At 43.0% G+C, this 16,497-nt stretch overlaps 1 protein-coding gene across 2 annotated transcripts in view; it reads right to left on the bottom strand.

Annotated features, from left to right (window-relative positions):
* Positions 1 to 16,497, bottom strand: part of PPM1A (protein phosphatase, Mg2+/Mn2+ dependent 1A) — a 376,177-nt gene that overhangs the window by 306,667 nt on the left and 53,013 nt on the right. For both annotated transcript variants that reach the window (XM_085626169.1, XM_085626170.1), the window contains exon 2: positions 694 to 1,548. In XM_085626169.1, the coding sequence (XP_085482295.1) occupies positions 694 to 1,527 (834 nt within the window). In that variant the 5' untranslated portion in view covers positions 1,528 to 1,548. The remainder of the gene's footprint in view (positions 1 to 693; positions 1,549 to 16,497) is intronic.

Raw genomic sequence — 16,497 nt, 5'->3', positions numbered from 1 at the left:
GGGTTATACTGTGGTCATACTCTGGTTTACACTGTGCTTCGTGGGCTTCCCCTCTTCCTTGAGGTATTACCCAAACGCATCTCTAGACTGTACAAGATTTCCTTAACCTAGAATCATTATGCTTGTTCCTACTGTCATTTTAAGACAAGGCGGACAGTTACATTGAATTCAATTAAAAAAATAAAAATCATAAGACAGTTGGTAGAAGATGGGGCAGGGTCAGACTTTCAAAGCGACACGCAAGTTACAACGTGGTGTGTATGACTTTTTGAATGGTATCAAGAAAAACAACACTAAACATTCCTGGGCTGTGTGACAATCCTTCCCCAACCATATGTACAAGGACATTTTGTAAGAACACAACACTTAGCTGGGATCTTGCACCTTTCATCTTAAGATTATGCAAAATCAAAGCTTTATAGCAAGCATCTGGTTAGGATTTGTACTCCTTAGTGGTAGGGTCAATGCTGATATCAAAATGATTCCCCCCTTCGTCCCCCCCCCCCCCCCCCGAGTCATGCTGCAGCACAAAAGTGTTAGAAAGAACGCAACAGAAAGAAATTCTCAGTTATTAAGAAACTTTGAGAAAAGTATTTCCATTAACACTTTTTTTGTCTTCGGTCTAGATTAACATACGTCTAAATAAATAAACCTTTTATAATTACAGGAAACAGTTTAAAAAATAAAATCTACCTTATACAAACAGGTGTCGACTATTTCATTGCAAACTTTTGCAAGGTCATCTGTAACTTCAAGCCTGGATCTTACAAAATCACAAAGCTCTTCGTTGCCCATCACATCCCAGATACCATCACAAGCCAGGATGATAAACTGATCATCTTCTTCTGATCTTTCTATTTCATATACTTCTGGCTCAGGGGAAACAAGCTGCTCTGTGGGGCCTTTACCATGAACACATTTATAGTCGAAGTCCCCGAGTGCCCTGGATACAGCAAGTGAACCATTCACGCGTTGAATCATTACAGAACCACCTGCGTTCTGAATACGTTCTTTCTCCAGTGGATTGCTTGGTTTGTGATCTTGTGTAAAGAAGTGAACCTTCTTGCTCCTACACAGTAAACCTCTTGAATCGCCACAGTTGATGAAATATATGTGCTGGGGAGAAATCATGACCCCTACAGCTGTCGACCCACTTCTGTCTGCCCCATGTTTCTTCTCAGAGATTACTCTCATGTGTTCATCAATTTGCAGAAAACCTGTTCGGATTCCAGTCTTTACACTTTCAACACAGAGTTCACCATCAGAAGCTTTGAAGTCCTGGTTGGACGTAATGTGATCTAGTAAATGCTCGCAGCAGTATTTCGCAACTTGGGATCCAGCATGCCCATCATAAACAGCAAAAAAAGACCATCCCTCAAGTCCATTTGGCAGACCAATCACTGCAGTATGTGCATCCTCCATCTCAACTCGCCACCCTTGCATACTACTTAGTCCATAACGCAGTTCATTACCATGCCCATGAGCATTATGCTTCTCCATCTTTGGCTTGTCTAAAAATGCCCCCATTGTGGTCTTGCTTCTTGAGATCTGTAGAAAAACATGAATTACATTAAAAGAATCAGATGCAGGGTTACAACACTGAAATCAATGTTAATACAGTGTCTTTCTTAATGATCTTCCCAATAAAAGACTTTTTGTTTGAGACATAATTTCTAGTTTCTTCCACATTCATTTATTCCAATGTATTAAGATATCAAAGTGAAAATAATAACCGTAGGCTGCATTTTACAGGTCTTATCTCAATGAGTTCTTAAAATGAAACTAATATTGTATAGAAAATAAATGAAACAATAGTGCCCAGATTAAACACAAGCTTGTGTTCCTTGAAGAGAGAAAGGGGACATGAGATTGCGAGTGTATGCAAGAGTGGGTGATACTGAGTGAGGGATAGAAAGTTGTGTGTGCATGTGGGGGGGGGGGGCAGTCAGTTGCAGCGTCAACTGTGGGTTTGGGGCTGCCACACTGAACTGTGGCAAGTAATGTTAGTAGTGCAAGTCAAGAATAGCCTATCACCAGTCACTCTCGTTTAGCCTCCTACTAAATACAAACTTCAATACTGCTGTGAGTGTTACTTAATACATAGAATACAAGATCACTTGACATTTATGGCCTAGGTGCACAGCTGTGCCACACTGTGGGTTCTGTAAGAAGAAAACCTGGTTTGTTTCGAGGTCACAAATTCAGAACAAACCCATATTATATACTTCCAATAATCTCTTGAAACACAGAAGGCTGTTTTTTTTAGGCTTGCTATGTATAATGCTTGTGCCATTAATGGTAAATATATTGTATTGCATACCTGAAGCGGCATTGGTCAGCCGCTGTCTTCAATTATCTTTTTTTTGCTCTAAAAACTTGAGCCACTGGCTTAAGACAATGTCACTTACATCCTATTTCAGCCCCAAAGCACAATTCTTCTACTGGATGTACCCTTTCACGTCCAATGGAATGCATGAGGAAGTCTGAAATGAGCTGGACAGAAGCCAGGTAGCACTGGTGAGTGAACGCCAACCAGAGGACTGAAAACTGACTGCTACAGAAAAAAGTTGCATCCGTTTTTCAGATCTTTCATTAGCACTAGCTCCAAAAACATGATTTTTAACATGGGTGCCATCTTGCTACAGTATACCAAGTACTCCATTATTGTTTTGCAGCTCAGAGCTTACCCCCACGTCGATAATCACTGAAGTGGCTGGGCAGCACTGAGGAGAAAGCACCGACAAATGCCTGAGAAACAGATGCTACAGAAAAGAATGCAACATTTAAAAAGAATGTTTTTAAGGTTTTACCTATGAGACCGCTTTGGCAATCTCACCAAATGATTGAGATATTATATATTTATATTCACAGAAAAAACCATAGGTTTCAGGGGTGTTTTAGTTAGCTGCCCATTTCACTCATACAAAACCATAGAAATTCCTCCGTTATAGTTAGTTCTGCTAACTATAACTCACACGCCCGCAATGCACTGCTGATGATGTCACATACTGCATCATTCATGACATGGTGGGTGACATCACTGATGATATCACTGATGACATCCCAAATGACATCACTGATGACATCCCTGATGACATCACTGATGACATCACTGATGACATCATCCACTGAATGTGGTTTAATTTGAAATTTAAATATGTATTATATATATACCAATCTGTATTGAAGATTGAGTGGATATTTAACTGTCTGGATGGAGGATTTAGTAGCTGTCTGACTGTCTTTTTAAGTGAGTATTTAAAAGTGTCTCACTTAATACATGGATTAGTAACTAAACTATGTGAATGTGTGCAGCACTGTCTCTCTTGTTGTATAACATGCTGCATCAGTTGGTCACTAACTACAGGAGTGTGTATATTAGTTATGTTATTGATTAGTTGGGTGAGTATTTGTATGGGACACTGAGTTTGTGTGTGGTTGGATGGGGTGTGTGTAACTATGCATAGATGTGTGAATGGTTGATTGACTAGGTGTATGTGTTTAAGAGTGCATGTGGAAACAGTTGTTTGGGTGACTTGAGTGTATTTATTTGTGTGTTGGTGAGCGAATATATGTTTTAGTTGTACATCTTCAACAAAGTAAAAAAATAAAAGGCATTGTGAGAGTTGGTGTATATAAATAAGTATGTGTAAGAGTCAGTGATTGTGAGAGTAACTATATGAATGAGTGTATAATTGTAAGGGTGCTTTTTTAACATATTAACGATGAGTTACTATGTGTTTGAATAAATGAGGTGTTGTTGGATAATTGTGTAAGTGAGTAAATTTAAGTGCGATAAATTTTTTTCATGAGTGAGTAAGATGACTGCTGATGTGTCAATGTCTATATATGTGTATAAGTGCATTTGATAGTGTTCTATTAATTGACTGCATGTATAGATGATTCTGTTGTTGAATGGGTAGTTGTGTGTGTAGACTTAGGAATCAGTGAGTGGGTATGTAGAACTGGTATTGGTGTGTCAATGGTTTCAAATATGGTACTCTGTATTTTACAGTGAGTGATGAAAGGTTATACTAGTGTATGATGAGGTGTATCAGATTGTCAAGTGGATGATGTCATCAGTGATGTCATTTGAGATATCATCAGTGATGTCATCAGTGATGTCACTGACCATGTCATGAATGATGCAATATGTGACATCAGCAGTGCATTGCGGGCGCGTGAGTTATAGTTAGCAGAACTAACTAAAACGGAGGAATTTCTATGGTTTTGTATGAGTGAAATGGGCAGCTAACCATATCACCCCTGAAACCTATGGTTTTTTCTGTGAATTCCAAAGGTTTTTTAAATGCTAACTTTTAAGTGTGATAGTAGTTATATCTATTTTTTTAACTGATTTCTACAGTTTAACGGTTTAGTTATAAATATTTTATTCATTAAACCTTATATATTTTTCGGAAAATTGCACTCAAAAAAATGTTTTAAATCAAAACTGAAATATTGATTCGATTTTCTTGTTTTCATTTTTTATTTTAATAGATTTATATTATTTTCTTTAAAAAAAATCCACTCAAAGTGTACACATCACGGTGGGTGTGCGCATTCTAGCCGCCATTTTAGAAAAGTCATGAAGGATCCGCGTATGGTGTGCGACGGCTGCGTGTTTTTCAGTTACATCATATACATTTAATATCACGTGATATGCGCGATTGGTATGCGACCAGTCTGCGACTCCTGCTCCCGCGCATTCGCGACACATGCGCATTACGGTACGAGATGTTTGCGCGGTTGCGGGTCCCGCGTGACATCATATACGTGCTGGGGCACGCGACTCCCGCAAAAAAAAAATTAGGTTCCAAAATGATATGTGTGTGTGTCTTTAATATACATATTAAGGCAAGAGATTATGTAAGATATTCATCAAAATAATATATTTGTACTTATAATAAACGTATATTATTTTTAAATATATTTTCGCGAAGTCGGGTGCGTGCATCGTGAGTGCAGAAAACCAGGTAAGCAGAGCTGCTTTAGAGGGAGAGAACCAGGTCAGCAGAGCTGCTTTAGAGCCAGAGAACCAGGTGTGCAGAGCTGCTGCAGAGCCATAGAACCAGGTCAGCAGAGCTGCTTTAGTGCCAGAGAACCAGGTCAGCAGAGCTGTTGTAGAGCCAGAGAACTAGATCAGCAGAGCTGTTGTAGAGCCAGAGAACTAGATCAGCAGAGCTGCTCTGTAGCATAAGAACCAGGTCATCAGAGCTGCTCTAGCTGACACTGACTGACATACACTGACTGACTGACAGACTGACTGACAGACAGACACTGACTGACAGACAGACACTGACTGACAGACAGACACTGACAGACAGACACTGACAGACAGACACTGACAGACAGACAGACACTGACTGACAGACAGACACTGACTGACAGACAGACACTGACTGACAGACAGACACTGACTGACAGACAGACACTGACTGACAGACAGACACTGACTGACAGACAGACACTGACTGACAGACAGACACTGACTGACAGACAGACACTGACTGACAGACAGACACTGACTGACAGACAGACACTGACTGACAGACAGACACTGACTGACAGACAGACACTGACTGACAGACAGACACTGACTGACAGACAGACACTGACTGACAGACAGACACTGACTGACAGACAGACACTGACTGACAGACAGACAGACACTGACTGACAGACAGACAGACACTGACTGACAGACAGACAGACAGACACTGACTGACAGACAGACAGACAGACACTGACTGACAGACAGACAGACAGACAGAGACAGACACTGACTGACAGACAGACACTGACTGACAGACAGACAGACACTGACTGACAGACAGACAGACAGACACTGACTGACAGACAGACAGACAGACACTGACTGACAGACAGACAGACAGACAGAGACAGACACTGACTGACAGACAGACACTGACTGACAGACAGACAGACAGACACTGACTGACAGACAGACAGACACTGACTGACAGACAGACACTGACTGACAGACAGACACTGACTGACAGACAGACAGACAGACAGAGACAGACACTGACTGACAGACAGACACTGACTGACAGACAGACACTGACTGACAGACAGACAGACACTGACTGACAGACAGACAGACACTGACTGACAGACAGACAGACAGACACTGACTGACAGACAGACAGACAGACACTGACTGACAGACAGACAGACAGACAGAGACAGACAGACAGAGACAGACAGACAGACAGACAGAGACAGACAGACAGACAGACAGACAGACAGACAGAGACAGACAGACAGACAGACAGAGACAGACACACTGACTGACAGACAGACAGAGACAGACACTGACTGACAGACAGACAGACACACTGACAGACAGACAGACAGACAGACACACTGACAGACAGACAGACAGACATACTGACTGACAGACAGACAGACACACTGACTGACAGACAGACACACTGACTGACAGACAGACACACTGACTGACAGACAGACACACTGACTGACAGACAGACACACTGACTGACAGACAGACACACTGACTGACAGACAGACACACTGACTGACAGACAGACACACTGACTGACAGACAGACACACTGACTGACAGACAGACACACTGACTGACAGACAGACACACTGACAGACAGACACACTGACTGACAGACAGACACACTGACTGACAGACTGACAGACAGACAGAGACAGAGACAGACACTGACTGACAGACAGACAGACAGACACTGACTGACAGACAGACAGACACAGAGAGACAGACACTGACTGACAGACAGACAGAGACAGACACTGACTGACAGACACTGACTGACTGACAGACACACTGACTGACTGACAGACAGACACACTGACACCGCTCTACTACTCTACTACTGACTCTATACTACTCACTCTCAACTACTCACTGATACTTTCTCTACACCTCTACCTCTACCTCTACATGATAGAGCTGAGTGGGCCACTGGGCTTCCGCTCAAGTAGATGTTGTAAAAAGAATAATGTGCCTTTCTCTGGTGAGGTAAATGGGATACATGCTGAGAGTAGCAGAGCATCTCCACCAAGATAAGCAGTAGGAAATCGCAACACAAACTGTGAGCTACTGAAAGAAGTTAAAGGTGATTTCCCAGAAGTGACTCAATTCCGTATTGATACAAGAGAATAAATTGGAGAAGAGATTGGTGAAGCACAATGGGGACAGAAAAGGCTGGAGGGCTGCATAAGGTTGGATGAGGACAAGTAAGGCCCCAAGGTGATGCCAGCATACACCCTCCACTGGATTAAATGGTGGGCCAGTTTGAGTTGACACCCACCTTCGGTCAACTGGAAGACTGTATGCAGGAAGAGTGACGGGAATGAAGAGGAGATTAACCTCTCATTTGCCAGGACTGCATAAATTGGAAGGGTGCATGAAGGAGAAAAAAAAACAGCAAGAGAGATGCAAGAATTACATCCTCCACATAGCTCAAGGACCCAGAAAACAAGCCCAGCAGGAGAATCTCCAGCAATCAAGGCAACTTGGCTGAGGCGGAAAACTCACTAACTACCCATACGAAATAAGATCGCCTGGGGTGCACTGGATGTCCGAAAGAAGACCCAACGCAAGCTATGTACAGAATGGAAAAGGGGTTGAATCAAGAGATCAGAGACCCAAAGAGAGAGGTACAAGTAGTAGGGGGGAGATCAAAAATCACAGACTGCTACTGCAGAGGAAGGCAAGCACATTGATAAGAAACAAGCAAATGAAAGTGACAAAAAAAAGCCAACCAATGGTAAGCAATGGGCAGCCTTTGAGTCCACTGTTAGTTTTGATAAGCTAACAATAGGTAATTTGTAACCCTTTAAGCAAGACCTAACTGAAGTGTGCGCACACGTTTAGGAAATAAAGAAAAGATACCAAGTTTCCAAGAGATATTCTGGCCTGACTACATGCCTTTCCAAATAAGGATCGAAAAATTAAAGCCTTCAGATCCACAAGTACTTGGAGTTTCAAGGTCAATGGGTGGTCTTACTACAAGATGTGTCTGATCACCTCCAAGTAGAGGAAGTTGCTGAAAGAGATCACAGACAGTTTCATTGTGGAGAACATTAGATATAGATGAATATATTTCGCCTCATCATTTAAAGTGTAAGGCAAATGTGGTGATGAAGGAGGGGGAAGGAAAGTCCTTCACAAGGATGCACCTACAAGGAAGGAGGGAGAAGACGTCATTGAAGAACAAGTCATTTAATGGCCATGGAGATGTAAGTACTCGGAACGTGCACATAAATAGCTTCAAGGAGATACACTGAAGAGATGGAGGACAATGAATATGTACAGGGAAGGGGCCAAGTTTAAGTCGCTGTACACACATGGTGGATGAGAAGGGTGAACCTAAACATTTGCTGCTGATCGTGGCAGAGTATGTTCTTACCAAGGTAACATGATATAAAATATGTAGCTGGTGGATGAAGGCTAAAAGGGGCATGCTGGCAGAGTGGGTGAACTGTAGCAGGAGTCTTGAAGACACCTTGAATCTTATAGAGATGGGGGAGAGCGGACATGGTTAACAAGTTGTTCTTGGATTGGAGTAGGATTGGTAGGGTTACAACAGGGGAAGGGAGAGGCAGGTTATTGGGGGGGGGGGGGGGGGAATGGTAGTAGGGAAGGTGATGGGTGCGTACTCTATTCCTACAAATGAGAGTCTCTGTGATGGAACAGTCTGGGACAAAAGGGGAGAGCCCTTGGTTAAATTATAACTATGGTGCAAATAGCCTTGATTAAACCAAAGGGGCTAAGCATGCACAACTTGAGTTTGTTTCTGGGCCTGAGCTTTTATATATACTTTAGCAAATACATTTTTTTTTCTTTAAATAAAGATCAGGGTCAAATGAAAACTAAAAATGCTGAAACAATTCACTGCCTCTGGGAGGCAGAGTGATCGTGAAGTCAGGATTGTGAAATGAGCATGGGGTAAACAGGTCAGCCCTATTGGCTTTGTCACTGTTTGTTTGGCCAGCAGTACTTGTGAATTAATTTGGACAAATCATCTAAAAAAGGAATGCTATAGAAAACAATCATTGTCAAAGACAGTTGGTAAAACCTTGACTTTTCCAGTACTTGTGTTGGCAACAAGAGTGCCCAATGGTTTGAAAAGCATTCAGAAAGCTCCCCCAATCCCAACCTACCTGCCTGCGCACACTCTGGTGGCCTTCTGGGAATATTACATATTATTTACAACTTCAAGATGGCCAACACATTAAAGGTTTTTGGCTGGCTTGGAATATTACATTCTATGCATCTGTAGTGAACACACATGTAGCTTGCCCAGGAAACAACACAGACCGCAATATACCGAGAGAGAAAAAAAGACCAACCAGAGCTGAAATCCCACAACTTTAAATAAAGAATATTTCTTCGACCTCTACCATTCTACTGTGTTCATTTGGACTAGCAAACATAAGCTAGCTCGTGTCTCCATTCTCTCTCGCAGAACAAAAAGACAAGAATGCAGCCCTTAGCTCTTATTACTGGCATGAAGTCATTCATATTGTAGCCTGGAATCAATCATCTATAAATACTCGCATTGAGCAAGGCACTATATTTCTTCAGATTTATCAAAAAACATAAGGACACAAGAACCCAATACATCTTTCAGCTCTATGAAATCATTCTATTGGATGCTTTCTAAACAAGAGATAAAACACCAGGTTGAGGAGAACGAAATGAAGTGAAGGCCATTCTGCCTAGCACACAACCAGCCTACTCCACTGTATTATATTAAGAAATGCACAATACAAACCGTTAGCCAAATTGGATCTTGCCGATGAAGGACATCAGACAATCTAGAAATCTACCAAAATAATTTATGCTGGCTTCTTCTACTGGTGGATTGAAGCATCAGAACTTCTCACGTTACCTGTTGCATCACATTCTTGGCTTCATCGGGACAAGACCATGGCAAAAACGTTCACTTAACCAAGAAAGCTAGAAAAATTACAACTACTGGCCAGGGTGTTTTTTTCTTTGTCATTCATCAGTCAGGAAGGAATCCTACAATCATTAGCTTTCAGATTAGTCCCTGAAAATGGCTCTGTGAACAAAGTAGCAATCAAGGATTCATAATGCCTGATCAAACCCATATATTTTTTAGATTTATCCTCAATTTTCATTCAGGTATTCATCTGGATTGAATGTTGATTAATCACCATCAGTTTAATGGGCATCCTGACCAGCTCTCTATTTGTCCAATTTTACCTCTTTCAATCAGACTGTACATTTCAGCCAAGGCAGTTGCTGAGAGGGTAGGAGGGTACAAAGTGGAAAACATTACTATCTCTATATGCCTCCAGTTTTTCTACACTGTATGGTGGGGTCCTACTCTTTTACACTGGATTCCTCTGGTTCAAACTTTACACTCACATTTTCGAGGTTCTACTTAATCTATGGATTCTACAACATGTTTGGTGTGGTAGGCTAGTCCAGCAGCTGCTCAGATATATTAGATGGCCAAACTGTTTTTTGTTTCGTCTGGAAGGCTACCTTTTACCAATACCTCCCTACCAAGTCTGGAACACTTCTATGAATATTGGACTTACGTTTTGACATCACTTTTTTAAAATTGGTCTAACAAATTCTTTGCTTCCTCAAGAAACTAAAATATCTTGTCTAGCAAGTTTACTAGCCCTTAATTTTCAATGGCACAGCAAAGCCAGCATTATGACCCAAGTGAGCCTGCAGTTCTCTCAATGCATCTGCAATTTCAGGATGGCAAAGCGCTCTGCCCATAAGAAAAGGGTTGATAAACTAAGCACCATTTAGTGAAACCCGATTCCCCACTGCAGATGCTGTTAATACTCTGCTACAAAGCCCTGGTCCCTCTGGTAGGTCAGTTCCCATCTTTCTTGCCTCTCAACTTGCAAAGGGAGACACACTGACTGATCTCAAGATTAGTCAAAGGAGGCAATCCCTCACCCAGACCAGTAATATTGGAGAAGTTGAATGTTCTACAGATATTTTCACACTTACTAACTGCAGGGGCACTATTGCTATAGACCATGGGTACTCAAAAACGTTTTCTTGAGGCAGAAAGTACAGTCTGGTTTGTGGCCGAGGGCCGCACCGATGGGTTTGCGGGTGGGGTGGGTTCGTGTCAGGTGGAGGTTAGACTACTAGAGTAAACAAGCATTTGCAATGCAATAGGTCTCGCATTTGCTAGAGTTTGAGCTATTGGCATTATAAATGACAATGCCTTTTATTAATGTGTTTTGAAAACCTGCAAGCGTAGCGTAAGCACACACTCTGTACTTCTAGTCATTGTTTATGAGAAGCAAGGCTGGCAGTAACTGCGCCTCTTTTACTGCCAGCCTTGCTTCTCGTAAGCAAGGACTATAAGCCCAAAGTGCGCGTTAACGCACCGCTTGCAGGTTTTCAAAACAAATAAAAGGCATGGTCATTTACAATGCTAATAGCTCAAACTCTTGAAAATGCGAGACCATAGCCCAGCAATGCTCACCCCACGTGGCCTGGCTTACGATGACACTGCGGCTGTGCAACCAGCAGCATAGAGCTATCCAAAACAAATTGCCCTGTTCAAAAGAATGCTGCAGTGCCCAAGGGCACGTGTTGGTCCCAGGAGCTTTGATATGCGTCACTAATACATTTTAGTGTGGTGATGCGGCCACCAACACTAAAATCCATTTGTCTAACCCGTGATGCGTGGTACTTGGCAGGGCTGGCTAATGTTACTCTTCCCGCCCGACGTTCCACGCGGATACAAGCCCAGAGTATTAACTGTCTATCTCGATATGAAGCCTCCCTCCTAACACTGCAGACTTTAGGTCTATCATTCAATATTGCTGACTATGCGATGTATGTGAAAAATGCAAAGCTGTACTTGCCACATAAAGCCCTCGAACAAGTGGAAATGCCTGCAATGATCATCTTGATCATCTGTTCCCTGTGACCTTTGGGTCTACCTTGATACTATTTGGCAACCCCCTAGGCTTGCACTTTCGTTCAGCTACGCATCAGTTAAATTTTTTTTTTTTTTTTTATGCGTTTTTATACAGCGCGGACTTTACCCGAAGGTGTCAGAGCGCTTCACAATAGGAACAGTACTGATACATGAGGAGAAAATTACAAGTGAGCATGTTACAAAAGCAAACGTTACGTTACATGAGGCAATAGTGACAATTGTGCAAGTATCAAGAGCAAACAAAATACTAGAGGTAGCAAACGATACGTTACAAAAGGAAAAAGTGACACGCGTGCATGTTACAAAAGCGTACAAAGTACAAGTAGAGGTATAATACTGCAATAAATGTGCCTTATGTAACGCTAGAATACTACTGTAACGCGCTCTAACACCTCTGGGTACAGTCCGCGATATATAAAGCTGCATATGATAAAAAATGAAAGTGTTTGTTTAAGTAGGCAAACAAGCCAGGGCTGTATTGTACTATATGATTGCCGGCAAAGGTCAACTACTGTGTGATAGTAAGGAAAAAAACACAACTACTACACCCACGCACCCGGAAGTGTCTTAGTCACACTAACATTTCCGGTTCATATTTTTTACTTTGGATAAAGTAGACAAGTAAAGTCCTGAATGAACTTGCCCACGGCATCAACTTAAGTCTCTGCACTTCCGCGGCCAATCAGTTATGGGCACAACCTGCCATGGAAGTTTAAAATAGCAAATACCACGTCCAATGAGGAACCGAGATAGCCGTTGTAGTAGAAGGGCCAATCAGGAGAGCGTTTAAGGAAACTGTCAGCCGTCACTTCTCAGCCAAACGGACCAAGGGAATAGGCGGAATGGCGTAAAATGGACCAATGGTGGAGAGTGTTGGGCAGGGCCTGTAAAAAAAGCACAACAAGCATTGCGTCGCCAGCGTCCAATGGTTGATGTACTGCTGCCATTGGACGCTGGCTTACACTGTTTGTTGTGGGACACAGAAGGTCGAGTGACAGGATCTTCGGCCTATGATGTTGCTGACACGAGGCATACTCAGCCAATGAACGTCGGAAGTGGGAGCCGTGGGCTGGTCGGGTTCTGCGAGAGGGGCCGGTGGGGATCGGAGCTTAAGGGGTATGTGACTGGACACAGAAAAGGGTGAATATCTGGGAGAACGAGAGAATCGTAAAAAGGTAGTTTAGTAGGGAAAGGGAAATATCTGTGACGGGTTCTGGTAAAATCGGGTCCTTAATCAGCGGGTAGACGTGACAGCGTTGTCTGAGACAACATGGATTAAGGTTTAAGTAAGACAATAGGGGCGAGTAGTGGTGAGGTATTTGGAAGACTTAGATGACGTTTTGAGGGGCAGCAAGCGAAGGAGTACTGATGGGTAAATTGAGCGTGAGGCTGGTATGTGGTGGGAAAACTCGATTATCTGTGTAGTAGTTACGGGTTGTATAGTACAGCTTTCGGTTGGGATCCGCAAGCAGTGTGGTTAAATGACAAATTATTGTTGCGGGGAAGTCCGGCTAAGGATTAGTTACGGGGCTTTGACAAAGCTCAATAATTTGAGCGAGGAGTGATGGCAGCGATTGAGACTGGTGCATGGCTCATTGACCGCCCGCACATTCGCTTACAACTACGAGAAAAAAAAAAAAAAAAAAAGCACTGGACGAAACAAGTTATTTTAGAAAGTCACGTTTTTGTGCCCCTCCCTTATACATTTTGATTGGTGTTAGCAATCTGAACCAAATTGGACTACTTTAATGATGGAGGAACGCATGACGTTTCTGACAGGTTTTGTGTATGTTGTTGTAGAGTGGCAAAATTATATGGATCCAAAAACGGGAATCCTATTAACCGAGATGTCAACATTAACCACATAAGTGCGACGGCGCCTCTAATTTTGCTCTTATGGAATTTACGTAGCATTCAGGTGGAGTAAAGAGTACAGAACTCATGCCCATTTGATACTTGGCCTCTCCGTGAATGATGAAATACTCCATTCTCCATGCCCTTCCAAAGACTGAGTGTAAAACAAAAACAAGAAAGACGAAAGAGAAAGTAGAACAGGAGATGGTAAACAAGAAAAGCCTGGCGGAGCGTGGCGCACGCGCGCTTGGGGGCGGGGGAGCGCATTCCAGGCAAGGGAGCGGACCCTTTGAAGTGCTCCCAAAAAGCAGATTGCATGGCAGCACGATGCGCGTGATTGTGCGCGTGCTAGCCATACAATCCGCTTTTTGGGAGCACTTTTAAATCCCGCTTACAATAGTCTCGCTTTGCGATCGCTTACGCGATAGCAAGGCGAGACCTAAAAAAAATATATATTTGCTACATTTGAAACATCAGTATTCAACAAAATGCGTTTCTACTGTAATCATTGGTCAAAATCATGATACCCAGAGCACATTTTTCTGTTGATAATTGCTCTGGAAATTGAGATTTGTAATCCAATGAAAACCCTTAAACACAACTGGGCAGTTCAACAAAAAGACTTTGCTACTTGCAGTACAACTGGAAATGTACCCTTAAAAGGGTTTGTAATCACATATGTCATGCGCAGTTTATATTCTTCTCAGGTTGTGCGGCCAGTCTGTGGTCGGTGTTTCATTTCTTGTTTCCTAATGACATCGGAGGGCAAGCAGGGGACTGTGGAACAAAGCTTCAGACTGCAGGATCCGCAAAAGGCTAGGAGTAAACACAAAAGAGGTCCGCTGGAGCATAAGCAGTGAAGCTGCTATTGTGCCTGCTCCAGCGGCCTCCTTTTGTGTTTACAGAAAACCTTGAGGAGCCCGCTACAAACAGAGCATCTGTGCTGGGCTTGACGGTGCCATGAAAAAGGACCGGAGGCTGCCAAGGAAGGTCTGCCAGGCTGCTGGCGGCCCATACTCCGAGCAGTGGCGGTGGATAAGCAACAGGGGTGGTGAGGCATGGGGGGGGTATTCACAAACTTCAGCACGCCGTCTCTCCCATGTCGGTTTTCCACCACTCCTCTTCCAGGAAGCTCCCCTGAGTCAATCATGACGCAGCTGTCACCATGACAGCAGCATCCAGATTGGTCTGATCGCCGTGGTTCGGTGCTCAAGAGGGGACTAACAGCCTGTGCATGTTCTCCAACCAGCCAGTGCATTACAGCCGGTGGAGAACATGCAAAGTGCGCATGACAGTTTGGCCGGCCCCAAGAGGGTACTTAAGGTGCTGCACCACTCCTCCTCCCTGGACGTCACAGGAGCCCAGCCCCTCCCCGCCCTAACCTGGCCGATACTAAAAATAAAATGATAATAACTCGTTATTATTTTATTTTTCCTTTAAGACTGCTCCGAGAGCATTGGGGCGACACTCCTTTACCTTAGCAGAGGAACTGCCACGGACTCTCGGTACCACAGCTTTAGACTCAATACATTCCCAGATTTCAAACCAACTTCTAATTTACAAAGGCTTTGTCCTACAGTTACTTTGTTTTTTCATTTCTCCATGGACCAAAACATCTAAATCTGAGACTGTGCAGCCCTGCAAGCCATTTGCACCACTCTTTCCTGTGTGTCCAGCTCCCCAGTGAGAAATTACAATGTCAATGTTTGTGAATCAAATCTCTTCCACAGGTAAGACCCTGGTTGCCATTGCTACTTGCCACAGAGCTAAACAGTTAAGGAAGCAGTGGGTCTTTCACCAAGATTGGTCCACCATCAACAATTCTTGACGATACAGTCCGTGATTCACGCAATAGTGATACAAATATAAGCGTCTCTTTGATAATATCGCTTCTTGAAGTCTCTTTGGAACCAAGTGAGTCTGCTAGTCCAGCCATTGTGGTGCACTGGAAATACCTTGTTATCCAAACTGGGTTCCACTTGTCCTCTTACCTATTTATGCTCGATCAACAGGAGTCAAATGTTGCTGGATGTAGTGTTCCGTAGTCCCTAAATCCGAGGCCAGAACCAAAACCTAGCCTTTGTTTTCCCTCGTTCAGTCTCGTCCTCAGATTTCCTAAAAAAGAAAAACTTATCCTACTATTCCCTAGTATCAAGTACCAATAAGAGACAAGAAACTTTCACTGCACAACTGCCACAGGCACCTTCCAAGGCACAGGAAAAATTATCCTTTCAATGTCATATCCCTTACTTTGATAGGAGCAGATAGAAAACCTCCACACTTGAGATGAAGGGCGGATACACTTAGCGCAAACTAGCCCGAAAGAATCACTATCACTGCCCTTTAAATGGAACAGGAAGAATAGAGTACTAAGGAGAGCAGTGAACATAAATAAATATTAGCCTAAGCAAGAGAGTGAGTTCCAGACTTTGTGGTGAGGAAAGTTTTGAACAAAGGGCATCAAAGTAACTTCTAAAAAGGTGCAACCCTTATCGGTTTTGCAAGCATGTTCCAAGCTCCCAGCGTATGACATACGTCATATGTAGGACAGTGACTGGCAATATTTCTTATGTCCGGTTTTCTTGTTTTTTTTTGCTTTTAGCTCAATTCAACTCCTACTTCCTGCCTCACCAACGCCTATTTTGAGTTTTTCCTGACCAGAGTTTGCATCA

The sequence above is a fragment of the Triturus cristatus genome, chromosome 9, assembly GCF_964204655.1.
Source record: "Triturus cristatus chromosome 9, aTriCri1.1, whole genome shotgun sequence".
In the NCBI taxonomy this organism is placed as follows: Eukaryota; Metazoa; Chordata; class Amphibia; order Caudata; family Salamandridae; genus Triturus; species Triturus cristatus.
Note: the sequence above shows the minus strand (reverse complement) of the source record. Positions and strands in the feature narration are given on the sequence as shown.